The 16,409-nt window shown below is 49.0% G+C and overlaps 3 protein-coding genes across 4 annotated transcripts in view; all 3 read right to left on the bottom strand.

The window, feature by feature from the left end:
* nompA (no mechanoreceptor potential A) overlaps window positions 1-8,892 on the bottom strand; it is a 120,937-nt gene extending 112,045 nt beyond the window's left edge. Inside the window, exon 1 of one of the 2 annotated variants that reach the window (XM_075672200.1) lies at window positions 8,513-8,892. In XM_075672200.1, the coding sequence (XP_075528315.1) occupies window positions 8,513-8,680 (168 nt within the window). In that variant the 5' untranslated portion in view covers window positions 8,681-8,892. The remainder of the gene's footprint in view (window positions 1-8,512) is intronic. The other variant, XM_075672201.1, reaches the window with a different exon arrangement.
* On the bottom strand, window positions 4,921-7,669 carry LOC142560248 (uncharacterized). Its single transcript, XM_075672202.1, has one exon. The coding sequence runs from the start codon at window positions 7,186-7,188 to the stop codon at window positions 5,578-5,580; it is 1,611 nt and encodes a 536-aa protein (XP_075528317.1). The 5' UTR covers window positions 7,189-7,669; the 3' UTR covers window positions 4,921-5,577.
* A 1,972-nt stretch (window positions 8,893-10,864) lies between the features above and the next one.
* LOC142559983 (uncharacterized) lies at window positions 10,865-16,308 on the bottom strand. The gene is made up of 2 exons (XM_075671707.1): window positions 14,027-16,308; window positions 10,865-11,075 (listed from the first exon to the last, which is right to left on the bottom strand). The coding sequence occupies exons 1-2, from the start codon at window positions 14,305-14,307 to the stop codon at window positions 10,865-10,867; spliced, it is 492 nt and encodes a 163-aa protein (XP_075527822.1). The 5' UTR covers window positions 14,308-16,308.
* Between the last annotated feature and the right edge of the window lie 101 nt (window positions 16,309-16,409).

The following is a 16,409-nucleotide window of genomic DNA, read 5'->3' as shown; positions in this document are numbered from 1 at the left end:
GCTCCCGGATGATAATAGAAAGAGAGAGTTACGTCCACGCACCGCCGACGGGACAGACGCAAAGTGAAAACCGCACCCCGGCAGTACATTCACAAGGCTGACGCCGCGCGGGGGTCATTTGAATAGGCACGAGCGAGCGCGTGCTCTCCCGCGCGCGTTTTGATAGCGCCTGATTATGAAAGGACGCGACTGACCCACATAGCTCGTCCTCTCGTGGAAAGCACGCGGCGCCCGGCGAGGGAGAACAGAAACAAACAAACGCGAAACGAAAAACACCTTCGCGCAGTGTCCGACCAGGGACGCGTATACCCTTCTCTCTCTCGCATCGCTTGCTGTTCCGAGCAACGGCTGGAAACATTGCGCGCGCGGGGAGTTCCGTTAGTAGTAGGCACAGATTCCAAAAAAGTAAGAGAGCTACTGGCCTCGCGTTCCTTTCAAAAAACGCAGCCCATGTGTATGAAAGGTATGTGAGAACATCATTCGCACGCACAAAAGCGATCCTCTTTGAACTCTGTAACAGCTACAAACGAAAAAAAAAAAGCAAACGTCCGGCGGCGAAAGGGTTGTAGTGTTCAAAGGGTGACCGACTCGTTGTGTCAAGACGATGACCTTGGGAGGAGCGCCGCGGGCGTGTGCTAATTGGGACGCGGACGTACGTGACTTGCTCGGAGCGGCCTTTTGGAGGCTTCCCTGGGTTGATTTTGCAAACTGAGCTTGGTTTTGGACACTGGAAAGCCTTGAATCAATCGCGTTTAGCCTTCAGACGGTACAGTCTTCCACGTAGTGCTGCTTATGGCATTTTTCTCCCGTTAGATAACGGTGTGCGAATGCCTGGCACCAGCGGTTTGTAGCCGGTGGACACAAAAAAAGTGCCATTGAATGAAGAGATCTAACAGAGTTCTCTGTTCATCTTTCAAGCCGTTCTTGCTCTTTCTATCGCCAAATTGAATCGCGCGGCACTGTCCTCGGTGCTTCTGCGAGTGAAAGTACCTGTCGTGTATATATGATAGTCTGGTCATAAGGTCACGTGTCTGGTCATGTGGTAGGACTGCCGTACCACACCCGATGCTTCGGAGGTCGGGGGACTGGAGGGCACTGTCCTTCTCGGTCTGTGGGCCTTCGCAGCAAATAATGCTATTTGCAAAATATGCTAAATAAGCAAATAATGCTTTGGCAAGCCCGCATCTGCCTCGTGCCCTTCTGTTGCCCGGTACTCCTGAAACACGTATTCTTACAATCCTTACATGTTTCCTGGATTCCTCTGGACGCCTCTCATACGATGACTTCTCTATCCACTCTAGGAGCAAAGCACTTAGTTTTCCGTCTCCACTATTTTGTTGTATAATGTTGCGTCTTTCTACAAGTGACTTTACATGTTGCCGGCCAAGTACTCCAATTAGCGTCTGCTGACTGATTGTCTAATCTCTTTCTTTTGAAAATCCTCTATAGTGCTTAAACTTTACCTTCAGTAGCGTTGTTCAATAATTTTCTTTACTTCAGTAATTATAGCTGCAAGGGTAGTGTCTTCCTCGACGATATACCCAAGCTCTCCTTAAGTATAGCATTCCCTCAGAACATCCATCAATGTGTTTAGTATGAACGGGCACCAGGATCGAAAAACTCCCCGAGTACCACTGTCATCTCAAGGCTTACAATACCGCTGATGCATCTGCGAAGTGTTGTCCTTGTTTCTTTAGGAGCACTTACCTTGAATCAGCCGGACGTACGTAGTTGTTTCGGGAGCCCCCTGCCATACTGCTGCTCCCTTCATCCTGCTTCTGCACAGTTATAAGCTTCTTTCAAATCAACCGTGACTATTAACACGGCTGCTCATATGGTACCCTACGCTCATCTATTATCTGTCTCGGGGCGAAGATTGCATCTGTAGCAGACGTACCCCGTCGCGCGTCTAAGTTGTTGGGCGCCGGATATTCGTGCCTGGTCCCTGTATTGTCTCCAGGACCAGTTTAAAGGTCCTCGTCATGGGATTTGGCAATCTCAGTCATTGCTTAGTCATTGTGGTCCTCAACGTTGCCCTTGCGTCGTTGATGGACACAGCCATGCTTGTTCTTCATTCAATCCGGATCTGTTTCTGCCCGCGAATTTTCGCCACCAGCTCCTGTAGTACGGCGACGCATTTTCCTCCCGTTGCCTTTTGAGGTGGAATTAGCAACCTCTTTGGCCCAGATGCTTTTTTCAGTTCATCTTCTACAGTGTTGCCGTAAGCTCACTTCACACAACGTCCTGCGCAAGTCGTCGTTGCAGTTTTGTCGTTGCTGCCGTTATCAGTAGCAAGTGAAATGATAGACTCATTGATGGGCAGTAGACAAATGATTGGGGAGGCACGTTAAGCTATCCACCCTCGTGGTATCTTCGTTCATTCTCCGCGTCAAATAATTGCGCCGAAATAATGCACAACGAAATTATGTTATCTATTTCCGCACATTTTATCGTGTCCTCCACTGGTAGGAAATCTGAGAAGCGAAACTTAGTATTTTGCTTCCAACCTCTTGTGTAACTGGAGGCATTCGTCGTGCTGAAACTACTGTGACACGCTATCCTGCACTGTGACAGCAATGAAGACCTCTAAACTAGCTTTGCTGAGCGCGTCGGTCCGTCCGTTCGCCGTCAGGCTACCTTCTCATCCTCAGATTCACCCTCACCATGCGGCGAAGGAAAAAAAGAAACGAAATTGTTCGCCTATGATCGCCATTAGATACCGAACTAATGCCCCTGTGGTCATGTGCAGTTGGGAGTCTGGTTCTGGCAGTCTGTAGGTGCAACAAACTTTCAAAATTGTTTTGTAGTCCTACGATGTCGCGATGCACAACAAGCAATGCGCTGTAGCTGTCTGTAGTTGCCATTACCGATAGAGGTACCGTGAACGTTTAGGGCCTAACACAGAACGAAAATCACGACTAATACAGAACCGCCTTTATGTTTATGACAGTGCAAAAGAAGCCAAAATAGAAGAAAGTGCGACGGAGCTGTCAGGTACTATAAAAAGAAAATCTAGCTTACGGATTTCTATTCAACAGAAAAGGATAATGCGAAGTTCCGACTGGTGCTTTAGAAAACTTGCTCATAAGTCGGGACTGTTCCGCCAAATTCAGAACGGTTGGCACCCGTAGTTGAAAGCCGGAACCGCTTGCCACTGAGCTTTGAACATTCGTGCCTCGTAATTCCTGCAGGTGCGCGTCATGGAGAGTCCGAGAGCGGTGGCCTCTGTGGATGTATCTCGAAGGCCACGTGAGGCGATACTAAAGAGGACGAAGACGACGTAGCACACACAAAACAAAAAGTTTTTGAAAGGATGTCATATGTAAAAGGCAACAACGACAACAACAAGATGGCGGTGTATACGTCTAAGTACCTGCTGCCTCTGTCGCCGTTAAGTTCAGAGCAGTCGCTGAAGTCTGCTGATTTCTTCTTTTTTTCTTTCTGCGCCATTTCACAGCAAGAAAGAGAAAAAAATGGCCAGTGTTCAGTGGCAGACATTGTGTTCCTTTCCTTCACTGGTGCATTACGCACAAGCGGCGCCCTTGCCTGCTTCCGCGGGAGCCACGGGGACACACGGGGGCAGGCAGCGACGCTCAGCCGGCGACAGCCGCAGACATTCCCATTCGGCACCGGCAACAATGCACACAGCGTGTGCCGTGAACGCGCTTCCGAACGGTATCGACACGCACACCGCACGCATCGCGTCCAGGGTCGCGCCGGCGTGACAGGTCGCGAGCGCGTGTCAGCGTCGAGGCAGGATGAGGCTCTTTATTCGAGCCCAAACTGGGGGAGTCACGGGACGCCGGTCCACCGAATGCATGGTGGTGGCCTTTCGGTTGTGAACTGCGCGACCTACTTTTCAGGAGTTGGGTCGTACACCGCAGTGGACTTTCGCGCTCTCGCGTCGTGCCGCGTTGTGCGCGACCCCTCGCAGGTACTAAACGTGCGCCGCGGCCACGCTTGTATGCATGGCGCTTGCGCGCCACCTAACACCGCGCGCGTGGTCCTTAAGCGCGTGGGGAAAACCGAACCTTGTCTCTCCAGGAGACTCGGCAGGCGGAGCACACAGTGAGGTCGCTCACGTGTGTATATAAAGTTATTTGATTCGATATTTTAAGGATTGCAGAAGCTCCCGGTTTCATGAGAAGTCGCTTCGCGGAAGGCATCCACCACCCTTGGACCCAGGAACTACAGCGGTTTCGTTCCACTTAGGCATGCAAAACGCAAACGGTTTCTCTTGGTAGCTTTGTCGTCTTTCCAAGAGCACAGTTCTGCAGGTGAGCAGTTCACTGAAACTCGCAGTGTTACCAAAGCGACCAATGTCGCATCACGTTGTTATTCTATCTTATAATTCCCGTTGTACAGAGGAACGCGAACACACACACAAGTTTTTGTAAGCATAGAAGTCATTTCTCCATCCAAAACGAACATATCGAGATGTCTGTGACAATGCGTTTCGAAGCACGAGAATGGAAGCACCGAAAAGTTCTGGAGCAAGAAACGCACTGCGCAGACCCACACCAGCACGCGCTCTCTCTCTCTTTTCTGTGGCCACTATTTGTCCAGAACGTTGAACAGCATTGCTCCCTAACTAAGTTAGATCCAAGACATCACAACCTACCTCAGGAGCTGAGACGACTCGCACGAAGAAAACTGTGCGTTGCCAGAGGCACTGTCCACCCGGCGTCCAGAGCGCTATCGTTCGTCCCCTCGTGTGCTCAGAATCCCGCTCACGCGGAGAGGCGACCTGTCATGGCATTCCTTCTCCACGGGTTTCACATTAAGTGGAGCCCTTGCGTCAGGACGCGGCATTTACCCCCATCCGCTAAAAGCTTTCTCCCTCTGCCTGCTCTTCCACCGTCACCAGGACGTGACGTCTGGCAGGACGTCACATCCGGAAGGGCGCGTCTGCCACCGTCCAGCGCCGCTAGCCCATCCACTCGCGTCGGATCCGCATCCGTTCTCTGACCGATATACACAATTGTGTGCCGCGCCGACGCGATGATGCGCCGGCACCATGCCGTACTGGCCGACACAATAAGAGTTGTGGAATCGGTGTGAAAGAACCGCTGTCGGGAAGCTAGTTCTCCGCCCTGTGGCGAACTAATGGTGGTGTCAATGGTTGGTGCGCTCTATAGATACACTGTCCTGGTCAATGGTGACGCTTGTCGCCCAACGCGGACGCCTCTCAAAGCCGAAGCTGTTCAACTGTGGTCGTGTGCACGCCCATTCGCCTCGTGACACATAAGACCTTGTCTCTAACGTCAATGGATGCTTCTCGGCGTATATTCTGTGGGCGCCAATTGTCGAAAAGCTCAATTACGAATGCAAACGTGATTAACTCTTCTCTAGTCGGCCCTGGAGTATATACGCTTGCGCGCTTTTGACAGCGTCCGGACTAAGCCAATTCATAGTGTCCAATGCCAGCACTGTATCAAAGAACCAAACAACAACGAGAGGGCTCGAGCGTAGACGATCTATTATTTTGTTAGCGGACTAACTATAATGCGCCGCAACGTGCAAAGATTTCACCCGCGGAGTTCATTCGATGTTTCGGTTCACAGGTCTAGTATACAATCAGTATCGTTGGCGAGGCACGAGGCAGTCCCGCATCGCCGACAGTTTCCCCGGTTCTTCCGGGCACTTGTACGCTTCCCAAAACTCTGGCAACGAGCGCACTGAAATCTCGCACCTGTCGCGCATGCGCACTAAAGACGGTGTCGGCTCTAGCAGAGGATGACTGCAGAACTGAACGCAGAACACCTGGAAAAAGTTCCTGTCGAACGCGACGAGACCTGATTCTTCGACATCATAACAAAGACGTTTCTGTTGCTTGTACGCCTGATAGGCGAGGCGAAGCGACTCGGCCTGCCTAAAGACCTCGACAGCTTGGCTCTTCGAAGCGAAGCTCACTCTATGTTGTATCGACGGTGAGCAAATGCCGGTGCCTGTAAGTTCTTGCGGCAGTGCGACGAGCAGCTCCCGCACGAAGCGAGCCCGTAGAATCGCGTAATTAGAGACGTCCCTGGACATGTACGAAGCAAACTGCGGTGCAGAAAGGAAGTTCTGGCTGGCAATGACAATGGCGCGCAGTTTCTCGACGTAGCTGAAAGAGCCGAGCCACTGCTTGCGAGCCAGCATGCGCGAGTGAGGTGGCCACCTGGACTTCTTCAGAGCACGTTCCACTGCCTCCTGACGCGTTGCGATGAACATATTTTCGATGTAACTTTGCGTGTGCTCCACGTCACTCTCTGCAAGAAAATCAGCGACGTTCACAGGCTCGACAAATACGACGTCTATATGAGTAAGCTGCTCGCGTATGCCATCTTTGGCAGCGGCATCAATCCTGGCACTGTCGTTCAGACTGTCCATTAGGTACCCCCTGGATTCTTCGAGCAGTTCCGACGCCGACGTGTTGTGCACGTGCCCTCGCAGGGCCTTCGCTTCCAGATTAGCGTAGTGCGTGGGAAACAGCCTGCTGAGCACCTCGGTGCACGATACATGTACCCAACCAACTCGTTGCTCCACCTCGGCGTAGCGCTCGTAGAATTCGTAGCGTATCGTTTGCGACGTGACCAGGACAAGAAGGTACATGGACAAGACGGCAGAATCCGTTCTGACTATTGCCGAAAAGGCGTCGCGAATACTGCCAATACTCCTGACAGCTATTTTCGTTGCAAACGACGCCTCGCTGTTCAGCGAGAAGGCGCGGTTTACAGATGAGGCCCACATTTCGTGTGGCACTCCTTCCACGTCGAGTTGCTCCAGAGGCAGCGTCGTTTCAACCGTGCTAGCCATCTTGGTGGCCTCATGAACCGTTCCGTCGAGATTTACCAGCGCGCGAAGGAGTTCGTAGCGGGCTGCAGCAGTTTTATCTATGGCGACAACCATGGTTTCGAAGTAGGAGTAGAGCTTGTCGAGGCTGTACACGGCGGCCGATATGTTTCGCACAACTTTTCCCACTGTCATTCGCAGTGGCATCGAGCGGCGTTCAAAGGTCAAGGCGAAGAACGAGTGAAGCCTGTAGAGCAGCGAGAACTCAACCAGCCGGGGCAGCATGCCGGCTAGAGTCGAGTTTCTCCAGGTCTCTAGACGGACGTTGAGGGCGTGCAGCACTTCGTCGGCGACCGAGTCGAGGGACTTGCGCGTGGCGAAGTGCTCAGCGCAGCCGTTGTAGACTGAGGCCATGGAGGCGATCACGGTGCCTTGTTGAACTTTCTGCGTATACCATGACAGAGAGCGTTGTAATACATGCCCGAAGAAGGCAAAGTGCCAGCACTAAGAACCACACGATTCGCCTGCTCAGCATTTATGCTACCAAAAACGATATACTGCTGAAGGCTCGTAAAGGAGTTTGCTTTGAGTAGGCAACTTGACACTCGCATCTTCGCGTACACTACTGTGGGACATAGTGAACGGAGGCACGAAAGAGAGAGAGAGAGAGGAAAGCAATATGGTAAAAGTAGTGAAGTTAACCAGACATGAAATGATTATTTTAGGCGAAGCAATTGAGTTTATTATAAATTTTACAGTTTTCGGTATTAAAAAAATGTATAGACGGGTTCACATTGGTGGGGTCGGTCCTATGTTTTCAATTTGTTACCACTGCGGAGTATTAAACACAGTTGGCAACCAACTCAGTATATTATTTCATGCTTGCGTTTCTTTCCTCAAAAACTGATCAACCTGTTCTCATCCCGTATTCTTCTTTCCATAATTTCGAGGATTTGCCGCAAAGCGTATGTAGTTTTAAAAAAAGGAACAAAATGGGAATAAGAATAAACACACGCAGACCTGCCGGAGGCAGGTACTGTGACATTGAATTAGCACAGTTGTTGTGCGCCTGGTAGTCGAAACATTAATTCTTCCGATGCCGTACATACGGACCAGAGCACACCAGCGCCATATTAGGATGCGCGAATGCTTGTCTGGAGCACTGCAAATCGATCGACAAGAACTACGACTAGTAATTCAGTTAAGGCAAACCATATGGCTTCCTTAGGTCAAAGCTATCGAATGCAGCAGATGATTCGGTACGGAGTCACGAAATTAGAAAATTTGAAAGTGCAGCGCGAAATCAGCTAATAAAGTATCATTTCGTTTCATTAGAAATAAAAACTGACTTGGTTCGTACACCTATCCATGTTGTGTTTCATGCTGCGCTCAGCAGAAACCGCCCCAGGTATTTGGTGATGACGATGTCGAAGCACCATGATGATGATGATGTCGATGTAAAAAGAATATGATGCCGCTGACGATAGCTCCAGCTGCCCTGGCCACGGCGACCGCATTTGGATGGGGGCGAAGTGCGAAAACACCCGTATACTTAGATTTAGGTTCACGTTAACACAACCCCATGTGGTCCAAATTTCTGGAGTCCCCCGCTATACGGCGTGCCTCAAAATCAGATAATGGTTTTGGCAGGTAAAACCACATCATTCCATTTTTTTTAGCTGCAGCTGCAACCTACCTATAGTGTTCGGAGCTTTGAAACAGAGAGCATCGCCCTCACCTCTTTGCCGAGCAGTTGGAGCATGTAGGCGACAGTGGCGGCCTTGGCGTACACGCGCTGGTCGTCCGCGAAGGACGAGAAGCGGTCCGGCGCTCCTGTCCACCTGCCGCACACGTAGTCGTAGAAGTCGACGCACGGATCGAACTGCGCGCTCACCAGGTCGCGCATCTCGGAGTCGATGTGGGCGCAGCCCTCGGAGTGGCAGGTGGCGCCGTAGCGAGCCGCCCCGCGCCGCGCCGCCCACGACTTGACGAAAGTCGACGCCGAAAGCAGCGCCGCGGCTGCGCAGAGGGCGACCACGGCGGGACACCTGGACTGCACGGTTCCCGTTCTTTTGGCGATGTCGCTTGGGACGTCGCGACGTTCGGGCTCCGCTGGACGAGAAAAGTGTGGTGGACCGTGGGAGCGCCGAAGCCGACCCCGAGGGCTACTCTCTTTCAATATCTCGAAGAGTTGCTATAACATTTGATTAGTATACTTACCGTTACGTATGTCCTTGAATTCTTGATAATGATCAGCTAGGAACATTTCAGGTAGCGCACGAGAGTTTATCGACCGGCTGCCTGCTCCTAAGTTCACCAACGCACTATATACGTGGCGTCTGCGGTTGAAGAGATGTTCCACATCCGCCGCACTGGCCACGAGGAGCACTGGCTTGCGTTAACAATATCAGATCTCGTACTGACAAGGAAATATCCAACAATGTGGACATGAGAGCATCAGTCGCCGTGGCTCAATTGGTTATAGCATCCTACGCGCAATGCGAAGGATGTGGGTTAGGTTTCGACCGAGTGCAAGTTTTTTCCACTTTCATTTCTCTTTACCTTACCAATTCTACACTTTAATTAAAGTAGCAAGTAATTGCCCCTATGCTTTCCTTATCCTTATTGTCTGTTGGCTTCATATCTCAAAACCCCGTAGTGTAGCGCTGGGCGCGTACTCCGCAATATCTTAAAACACGACGAAAAGCGCCTGCGATACGTCTTAACAATGACAACAAGCAAGCGAGGTCTGAACATCGAGGGGTGACGGTGTGTGTGACGCGTGCCGCCTTTTGGTAATAACCTCAAGGGTGCCTGCTGAGACAACAAGCGCATAAGTGTCTCGCAAAACTGAAAGCAGTGTTTATTGTAATTGTGGAACCAACTTTCTGTAATTGTGCGTTCAGGAAAGCGGCACATGACTCTAACCGCCGCATTCAGAAATGCATCTTGACTTGAAACCCATGCTTGACTTGATATAAATGACGCCTGTTGCGAACGCGCCAAAGATGCTCATTGCGTTTCTTTCGGTGCTTCCGCGACAGGCGTCATTAAAATCAAGTCAAGCATTGGCTTCAAGTTAAGATGCGTTTCTGAATACGGGGGTTAACGTCATCGGTGAAATGACGCGCAGTTTGCCATAATACGGATTATGAGACCGCACGTTGGACCAGGTCACTGCGTTTACTACAGATGACCGTGACCGTTGATTAGGGGTCTTATCAGCAACTAAGAAGTTAGTATGCGTAAAGTTATTAACGGAAAGAGTTAGCAAATGAAGCAATTACTGAGTTATTACGAAGTTTGTTTGGTTGTTTGTTCTATGCACGGTGTGTCTGTTTGCGCAACCGTGCTTACGACACAGCTAAATGACATGGGGTAGGCCGATCTTATACCAGGTGTTTCAGCGAACACTCTCTGAACTTTTTACAGGTTGTCTGTGACAAATAGAATTCCAGTTCATGAGCTGGTTTACTCAAAGAGGCGGAGATTGCTTGCACAAAAAATTGAAATGCATAATGTACTAATTAACGAACATTCACTAATTAAGTCTTTAGCTAATTACGATGTGGCCCATATTGCAGTTTACAAATTCTGGCCGTGTAGTTCGCTTGGAGCGAATTCTCAGGATGGCACGAATCTGTGGATATTAACTTCGGAACTTTGCGGAGAAATGCATTGGCGTCACAGTAACTTTTGTGCTTCGATTCATAAAACGACGTTCTGGTAAGAAAGTAACTGGAACGCCAATGCATTTCACCGTAAAGTTCGAGAATTAATATCTATCTCGAAACTGGTTTCATCCTGAGATTTCGTTCCGAGTGAACTCTACGGCTAGAATTGGTAAACATTGCAATATGGCCCATACGGTACTTACTTAAAAACTTAATTGGTGAAATTTTGTGAAGTCTGCTATCTGCCACAGGCACCATTTAAAAAGATTTGGAAGTGTGCGCCACACACACACACACACACACACACACACACACATATATATATATATATATATATATATATATATATATATATATATATATATATATATATAGCGGGAGCCTAATCTCGAGTAGGATGGGCTCTGGATCACGGTTCAATGGCCATTACTGCTGCCCAGTGTCCACTCACGCTTAGCTGGAGTAGGCTCGACGATCTGTGGAGCGTGAGTGGCGTCTTCGGGCTTGAGCTCCGCTGGTGCGGCCACGTCGCTCACCTCCAAGATGCCCGGCAGGCTTTTGCTCTTGGCTCCGAGCAACGGGCGTGCTCTGTAGCCTCTGCCGGGAGGCTCCGAGAAGCGCCTTCTCCTGCCGGCGAATTCAGAGCGAGAAAACGCAGTTCAGTTATGCCGCAAAAATATTTTTTGAATAGCAACGCAAAGTACAAAATAAACGTGCTGAAACACTTAGTAGGTATACACCAAGAACGGCGCCAGCTGAGAGCAAGCCCTTAAATGCCCCCCAATGTTTCCATATGGAAGCCGAGTTTCCTTCTTTGTCGACCCCTGTAATGTCAAACACAGTTTCACATCAAGGAAAACTAGAAGTCCACACTAACTTTCATTGCTCCTACAGCGTTTCTTTGCCCACCCCACCCATCTTCCTGAACCTGCCTACTTATTTGGCTTCAGAGCTGTTCCAACGTAAAATAAGTAGGGTACGGGCGCTCTGCCAATTACACACACATCAACAAAATATATGGCCCTGGCACCGAATGAGCATGCATTCTCGTCTGTCCAGCAGAAGAGTTCCCCGATATGCACCGGTGGAGTACACCATTAGTTGTACCCCATTAGTGGTGCGGAAAGCTAATTTGCCAAGAATTAAAGACAATAAGGAGGAAAAATACAAGAAAGGAAGTCGAAGGGACACTAAAAGAAAAGTATTATTTGAGCTATATAATTGCCCTACTACAATACCAATACACCCATTTTCACGATGAGAAGCATATTTGTAAGCCAGAAACAACGGATGAAAACAAACCCGCGGACACGCTGGTGGCGACGCCGCCGTGAATTTCCCGCACCAGCTCACCTTGACGTCAGAAATGTTGACGCAATCTTCCCTGGCCTAGTTAATTTTTTATCGGCAAAAGATGGACTACATTGTGTCCTGAAAGAGCAATAGGCTGAATTTAGCAAGTATAAGAAATCTTCTAGTGAGCCACAACAGCGCAAATACTTAAAAGATGCTCTGTGATCCGTGAGAAGAAAGGAAGTTAACCGAGGGGCCCGATTTTTATTAGTCATATCATAAGGAGCCAACAAACACTGACACCAAAGACAACACAGGGGAAATTACTCGTGCTTAATATCGGGGAAGTTACTTGTGCTTAATGTAGGAGAAATTACTTGTGCTGAATGTAGGAGAAATTACTTGTGCTTGCAGTGACGTGCCGGCGCGAATTAAAAAAAATTAATTGTGGCGCTTATTTTCTCTTGTAATAACCGACCTACTATCGCCAAATTATAACGAAAATATAGTTCTTAAATATTTATCAGTTTAAACTGATTAGTGTCCCAATAATGAAGGACGAGGTTGAAGGACGAAAAAAAAGGAGGCAATAAGGAAAGAAAGAAAAGAGAAAGAAAGCAAGTATAATAAGAAAGAAGGAAGCAACAAAGAAGGAAGGAATAAAAGAACAGTTAAAGGAGTGCTTGACGCACGTTTTTGAAGTTGTAGAATCTTACTAAAAGAACCACGCGGGCTGCCTTTTATCTATGTACATATTATTTTTCTTTAGAGCGCAGCCCGTTCCTGCAGCAAGCGTGGGCGTACCTCGCAACCGAGCGAACGAGTATAGCGGAGGATGGAAGAGCGAACGCGGAGCGCAGCGGGGGATGAAAGACGGCGATAGCGAAGTGAGCGCGAGGAGGAAAGCGCAGGAGGAGGGTGCGGCGAAAGCGTACGAAAAGCGCAGTGCCGCGCAAGACCAACGACTCCTAGATAGCAGGCCTGTTCCCTCTGCTTCGTCATGCTACTTGGACCTAAATTTCCACTGTCAAGCCTGGCGTCACGAAAGCGATGACGTGAAAATCATCGCGGCCTACTCGGGAGCATCTCCATTAGATTCTATGGCAATCGGGCAAGGTAGCATGACGTTATGGATAGAAGTGCACCAGCCTTGTGCTATCTAGGAAAGCGTTGGTAAGACGGGCTCTGCGGCGACGATGGCTACGAGATGGCGCCATGGTAGCGCGCGTCGTCTGTTCACCGATGACGCCACCGGTACCATATACGGAAACAAAGCGCTGCATGAGTGGAAGTTTGTCTTCGGCGACTGCCGTGAATCGCGCCCAAGCGTTAGCCACGAGCTTCCTCTCGCGATGTCCCAATTAACAAGACAGCTGTGCTGCACTTCGCTCCGTTTGCAACATACCGCACGAGACATATTGTCCGCACCAGCCAATATATCGCGAAATGAAAATACGTATAGAGCAGCGCTCAAATTTCGCATTATGGAGTATCGTAACGACTCTGAATTGTTTAACAAACGTTTCTCTCTCTCTCTCTCTCTCTCTCTCTCTCTCTCTCTGTATGTGTGTGTGTACACTTCCTGCACATAAAAGAACGGTACGTACTTGGCAAGCATAAGTGTTCATCCACACTTAATTGTGAGATAATTTAATTTGATATATGAAAGTCGGTCTCAAATGCGGACCCGGCATCATCGTCATTACCGTGACGTCATGACACAGCACAAGCTCTGCTCACGTAGCAACAAGGCAAGATATGATGTCGTTGCTCACGAAAATAATAATGTTAATAGGCAAGAGCTTTTCGCGCCTTCCTTGTGGCGGTGCTCGCGCGTCGCAGTCGTAGTAATAGCGACTACAGAGCGAGCAAATGTATCATGACGTCATGACGCCCCCACTCCATGGGTACCGAATCGAATCTACGCTCTAAAAAAAAAAAAAAAAGTAGCGTGTGCACCTTTCTAGGTGCACACGCTACTTTTCTGTCAAGAATGCTATATCAGGCTGATAACGCGCACGCTGTTCAGATCAGCAAGTACCAAGCACGCAGCATTAAAAAAAAAAAGATGCAGTTTCTCCCGCAAGGTGAAGTATCGATTGCGATAGAAAATTAGTGCACAACTATACGAAGTAAGGATGGTAGTTTTATCAGCCGTATCAACTTGGAAACATTCGCTTACTAATTAACAAGCATGTGGTGCAAGCGCACCACATGGAATGAACGAAGGAGATGGAAGGAATGAAGGAAGGAAGTGAACAAAATGAACTGAGAGCGCTCGTCACCTCTTGCGCGAATGCCGCACGCCTCTCCCGCTGGCCGACGTGGCGCCCAGGAGGGCGCACGACATCGATGTCGAGCGCCAGCTGTCGGTCTCGAAGCGGGTTGCGGCGGTCGTGAGCGATTTGGTTCCCCGGCGAAGCTGGCACAGCAGCAGGCTGCGGTCGTCGCCTTCGTCCCAGCCTCTCGATCCGATCCACGGGCAGAGCGTGGATCGCGCCCGGAGCCCGTCGCGACCGACTGGAGTCTCGCCGCGCGCACCAACGCCGTCTTCGCTGGCCTCCATGGAGCTGCTCTTTCAGGGCTATCCGAAATCGAGAAGAGGGCTGACAAGCAGCACACACTGGGGCATAAAGGTTGTGAACAGAGATAAGGTGCCTTAGAAAGGCCGCCCAACGTTCCGATAGGAGGACCTATCTTCGTCAAAGGCGGCCTTGTCATCCTGGCAGGCTAGTTTCAAAGCCAAACTATTTCGGCATCTAAACAGTTGCCTAGGAGGCAGACATAAAGGCGATTAATGCCTGACAAAGTGTCATCCCCCGTCCCCCCACTTCCCAAGCACATCGCGCAACATCAGTGTAATAATTGCTACATTGCATGTCGACAAAACTTTCAACAAAAATCGGCGGAAAGCACTGGCAGTGATGCATCAAAACCAATACTTTCGACCAGACTAATGTGCACAACATGATGTGTGTCATGAAGTACAGGAAAATTAACCAAAACAAAGAAACAGGAGCAATTAAAAACGAAACTCACAACTATACCAACATTTCGTGCTCACTTTTCCCGATAGGAAAAAAAAACGAGTTAGTTAACGGGTTAGTAGAGTCCTTCAGGGTTACGCATTCACAGCACATACAGCCGCCGCCAGAACTGACAAGAGCACAGAAAACACATTTCTTGAGGTTTAACTTGTAGAAACTGTTTGTATTTTAAGCGTTTTGGAAAGAAACTCATTAAGCTTGGAAATTCAAGGCAACCCATTCACAAATCACTAGCACCCCTTGCAGTAGCATTAAAAAGGCGCTTAAGGTGTCTTCGGGTTGAGTATGACTGACGGCGGCTCTACACATATGACGCCAAAGGTCTAGGAAGTCGCTTCGGGCGTACTCCTTTGGGATACTTTGGGGCATACTTTGGGGTGCGAGTACGTGCGCGAACTACATCTCAACAGCCGTCGAACAAGAGATGCATCCGTGAGAAAGCCCCTTGCCAATACGTAGTCTCGTATATCTCTTGTTCAACCATCGATAATTCTATTGCATCCGACACCCTTAGGCTGAGAGCTAGAAGCGTCCCTCATTTATCCACTGATGATCGCTTCTCAGTCACTATCTTCTTGTGAATGCGTATCCTGTTTGGATGTCAGCCTCTTTGGGGCAAGTAAAGTTTTGCAGAGGCTCCAGCCTGTTCACATGGGCAGTGCATTCTAAACTTCTGCGCTTAAGAACGAGGCTGCGGGGTGCTGTCCTTGTAACTGTTGCCCCGATAGCGATGCGGCGTGTACCCACGGCTGGTACCAAGGAAACTCCTTGGACGATACCGACGAGCATTCGCATTGGAATCGCGAAGCAACTAATTTCTCACAGCCTACCTGGTTAGTCTTGTTTTGTTGTGTCCTTGTTGATGATGATGGCCTCAAAGACAGTGATGCATACCCACTATTACGGATTGCTCCTAGAATCGGGCGGCGCGGGCATACAATGATTTTTTAGAGAAAGTGTTTTGTGAGTTGAGTAAATGAAACAACAAGAAAATGGTGTAAGCTGTCAGACGCGGATGAAATAACGTGGGTGCTTAAATTTGAAAGAGAGAGATAATGTTTACAGAAAGGAAGAGTAGTCGGCCTGAACTTATAGCCTGCTACTCTGCACTGGGGAAGAGGGACGACGAGGGAAAGGAATGTTGCATAGTGCTTACGATAGGAGAAAAAGGTGCATATAAAGAAGCCCACAGCGTTACAGCATCTCTAAAACCGCGCTTCTAGACCAGCGGCCTGTAGAAAATCTGCACTTGTAATCATACTTGTACGTAACGATATCATAAGAAGCCAACAAACACTGACACCAAGGACAACATAGGGGAAATTACTTTTGCTTGTACTTAACGAATTACATGTAATGAATTGCTTACTTACTTGTTATTACTTGCCATTGTCATGTTTTCACTATTGTACATTATATATTTTCGTATTTGCATTTCGTCATATGCTCTTGATGTCATCATATCTTACGTATATTGTGTAGCCTCGTCGCCAGCCATATGTGGTTTCCACCAATTTCTAACTATTTACACTATGCATGTTGGGGGAGAGGGGGGGGTCGTTTTTTTTTTCTGCTTGTGTATCCAGTGATGACTGTTCTCTATTTTGTTATCTGAATTGAG

Source organism: Dermacentor variabilis, chromosome 10, assembly GCF_050947875.1.
Source record: "Dermacentor variabilis isolate Ectoservices chromosome 10, ASM5094787v1, whole genome shotgun sequence".
NCBI classification, from domain to species: Eukaryota; Metazoa; Arthropoda; class Arachnida; order Ixodida; family Ixodidae; genus Dermacentor; species Dermacentor variabilis.
The sequence above is the reverse complement of the archived record's forward strand: the minus strand, read 5'-3'. Positions and strand labels throughout refer to the sequence as shown.

Coding starts and splice junctions, on each gene's coding strand:
- LOC142560248 (XM_075672202.1), bottom strand. CDS start 7,188: ATGGCCTCAGTCTACAACGGCTGCGCTGAGCACTTCGCCACGCGCAAG.
- LOC142559983 (XM_075671707.1), bottom strand. CDS start 14,307: ATGGAGGCCAGCGAAGACGGCGTTGGTGCGCGCGGCGAGACTCCAGTC. Junction 11,076..14,026: donor GTGCGGCATTCGCGCAAGAG/GTGACGAGCGCT, acceptor ATTCGCCGGCAG/GAGAAGGCGCTTCTCGGAGC.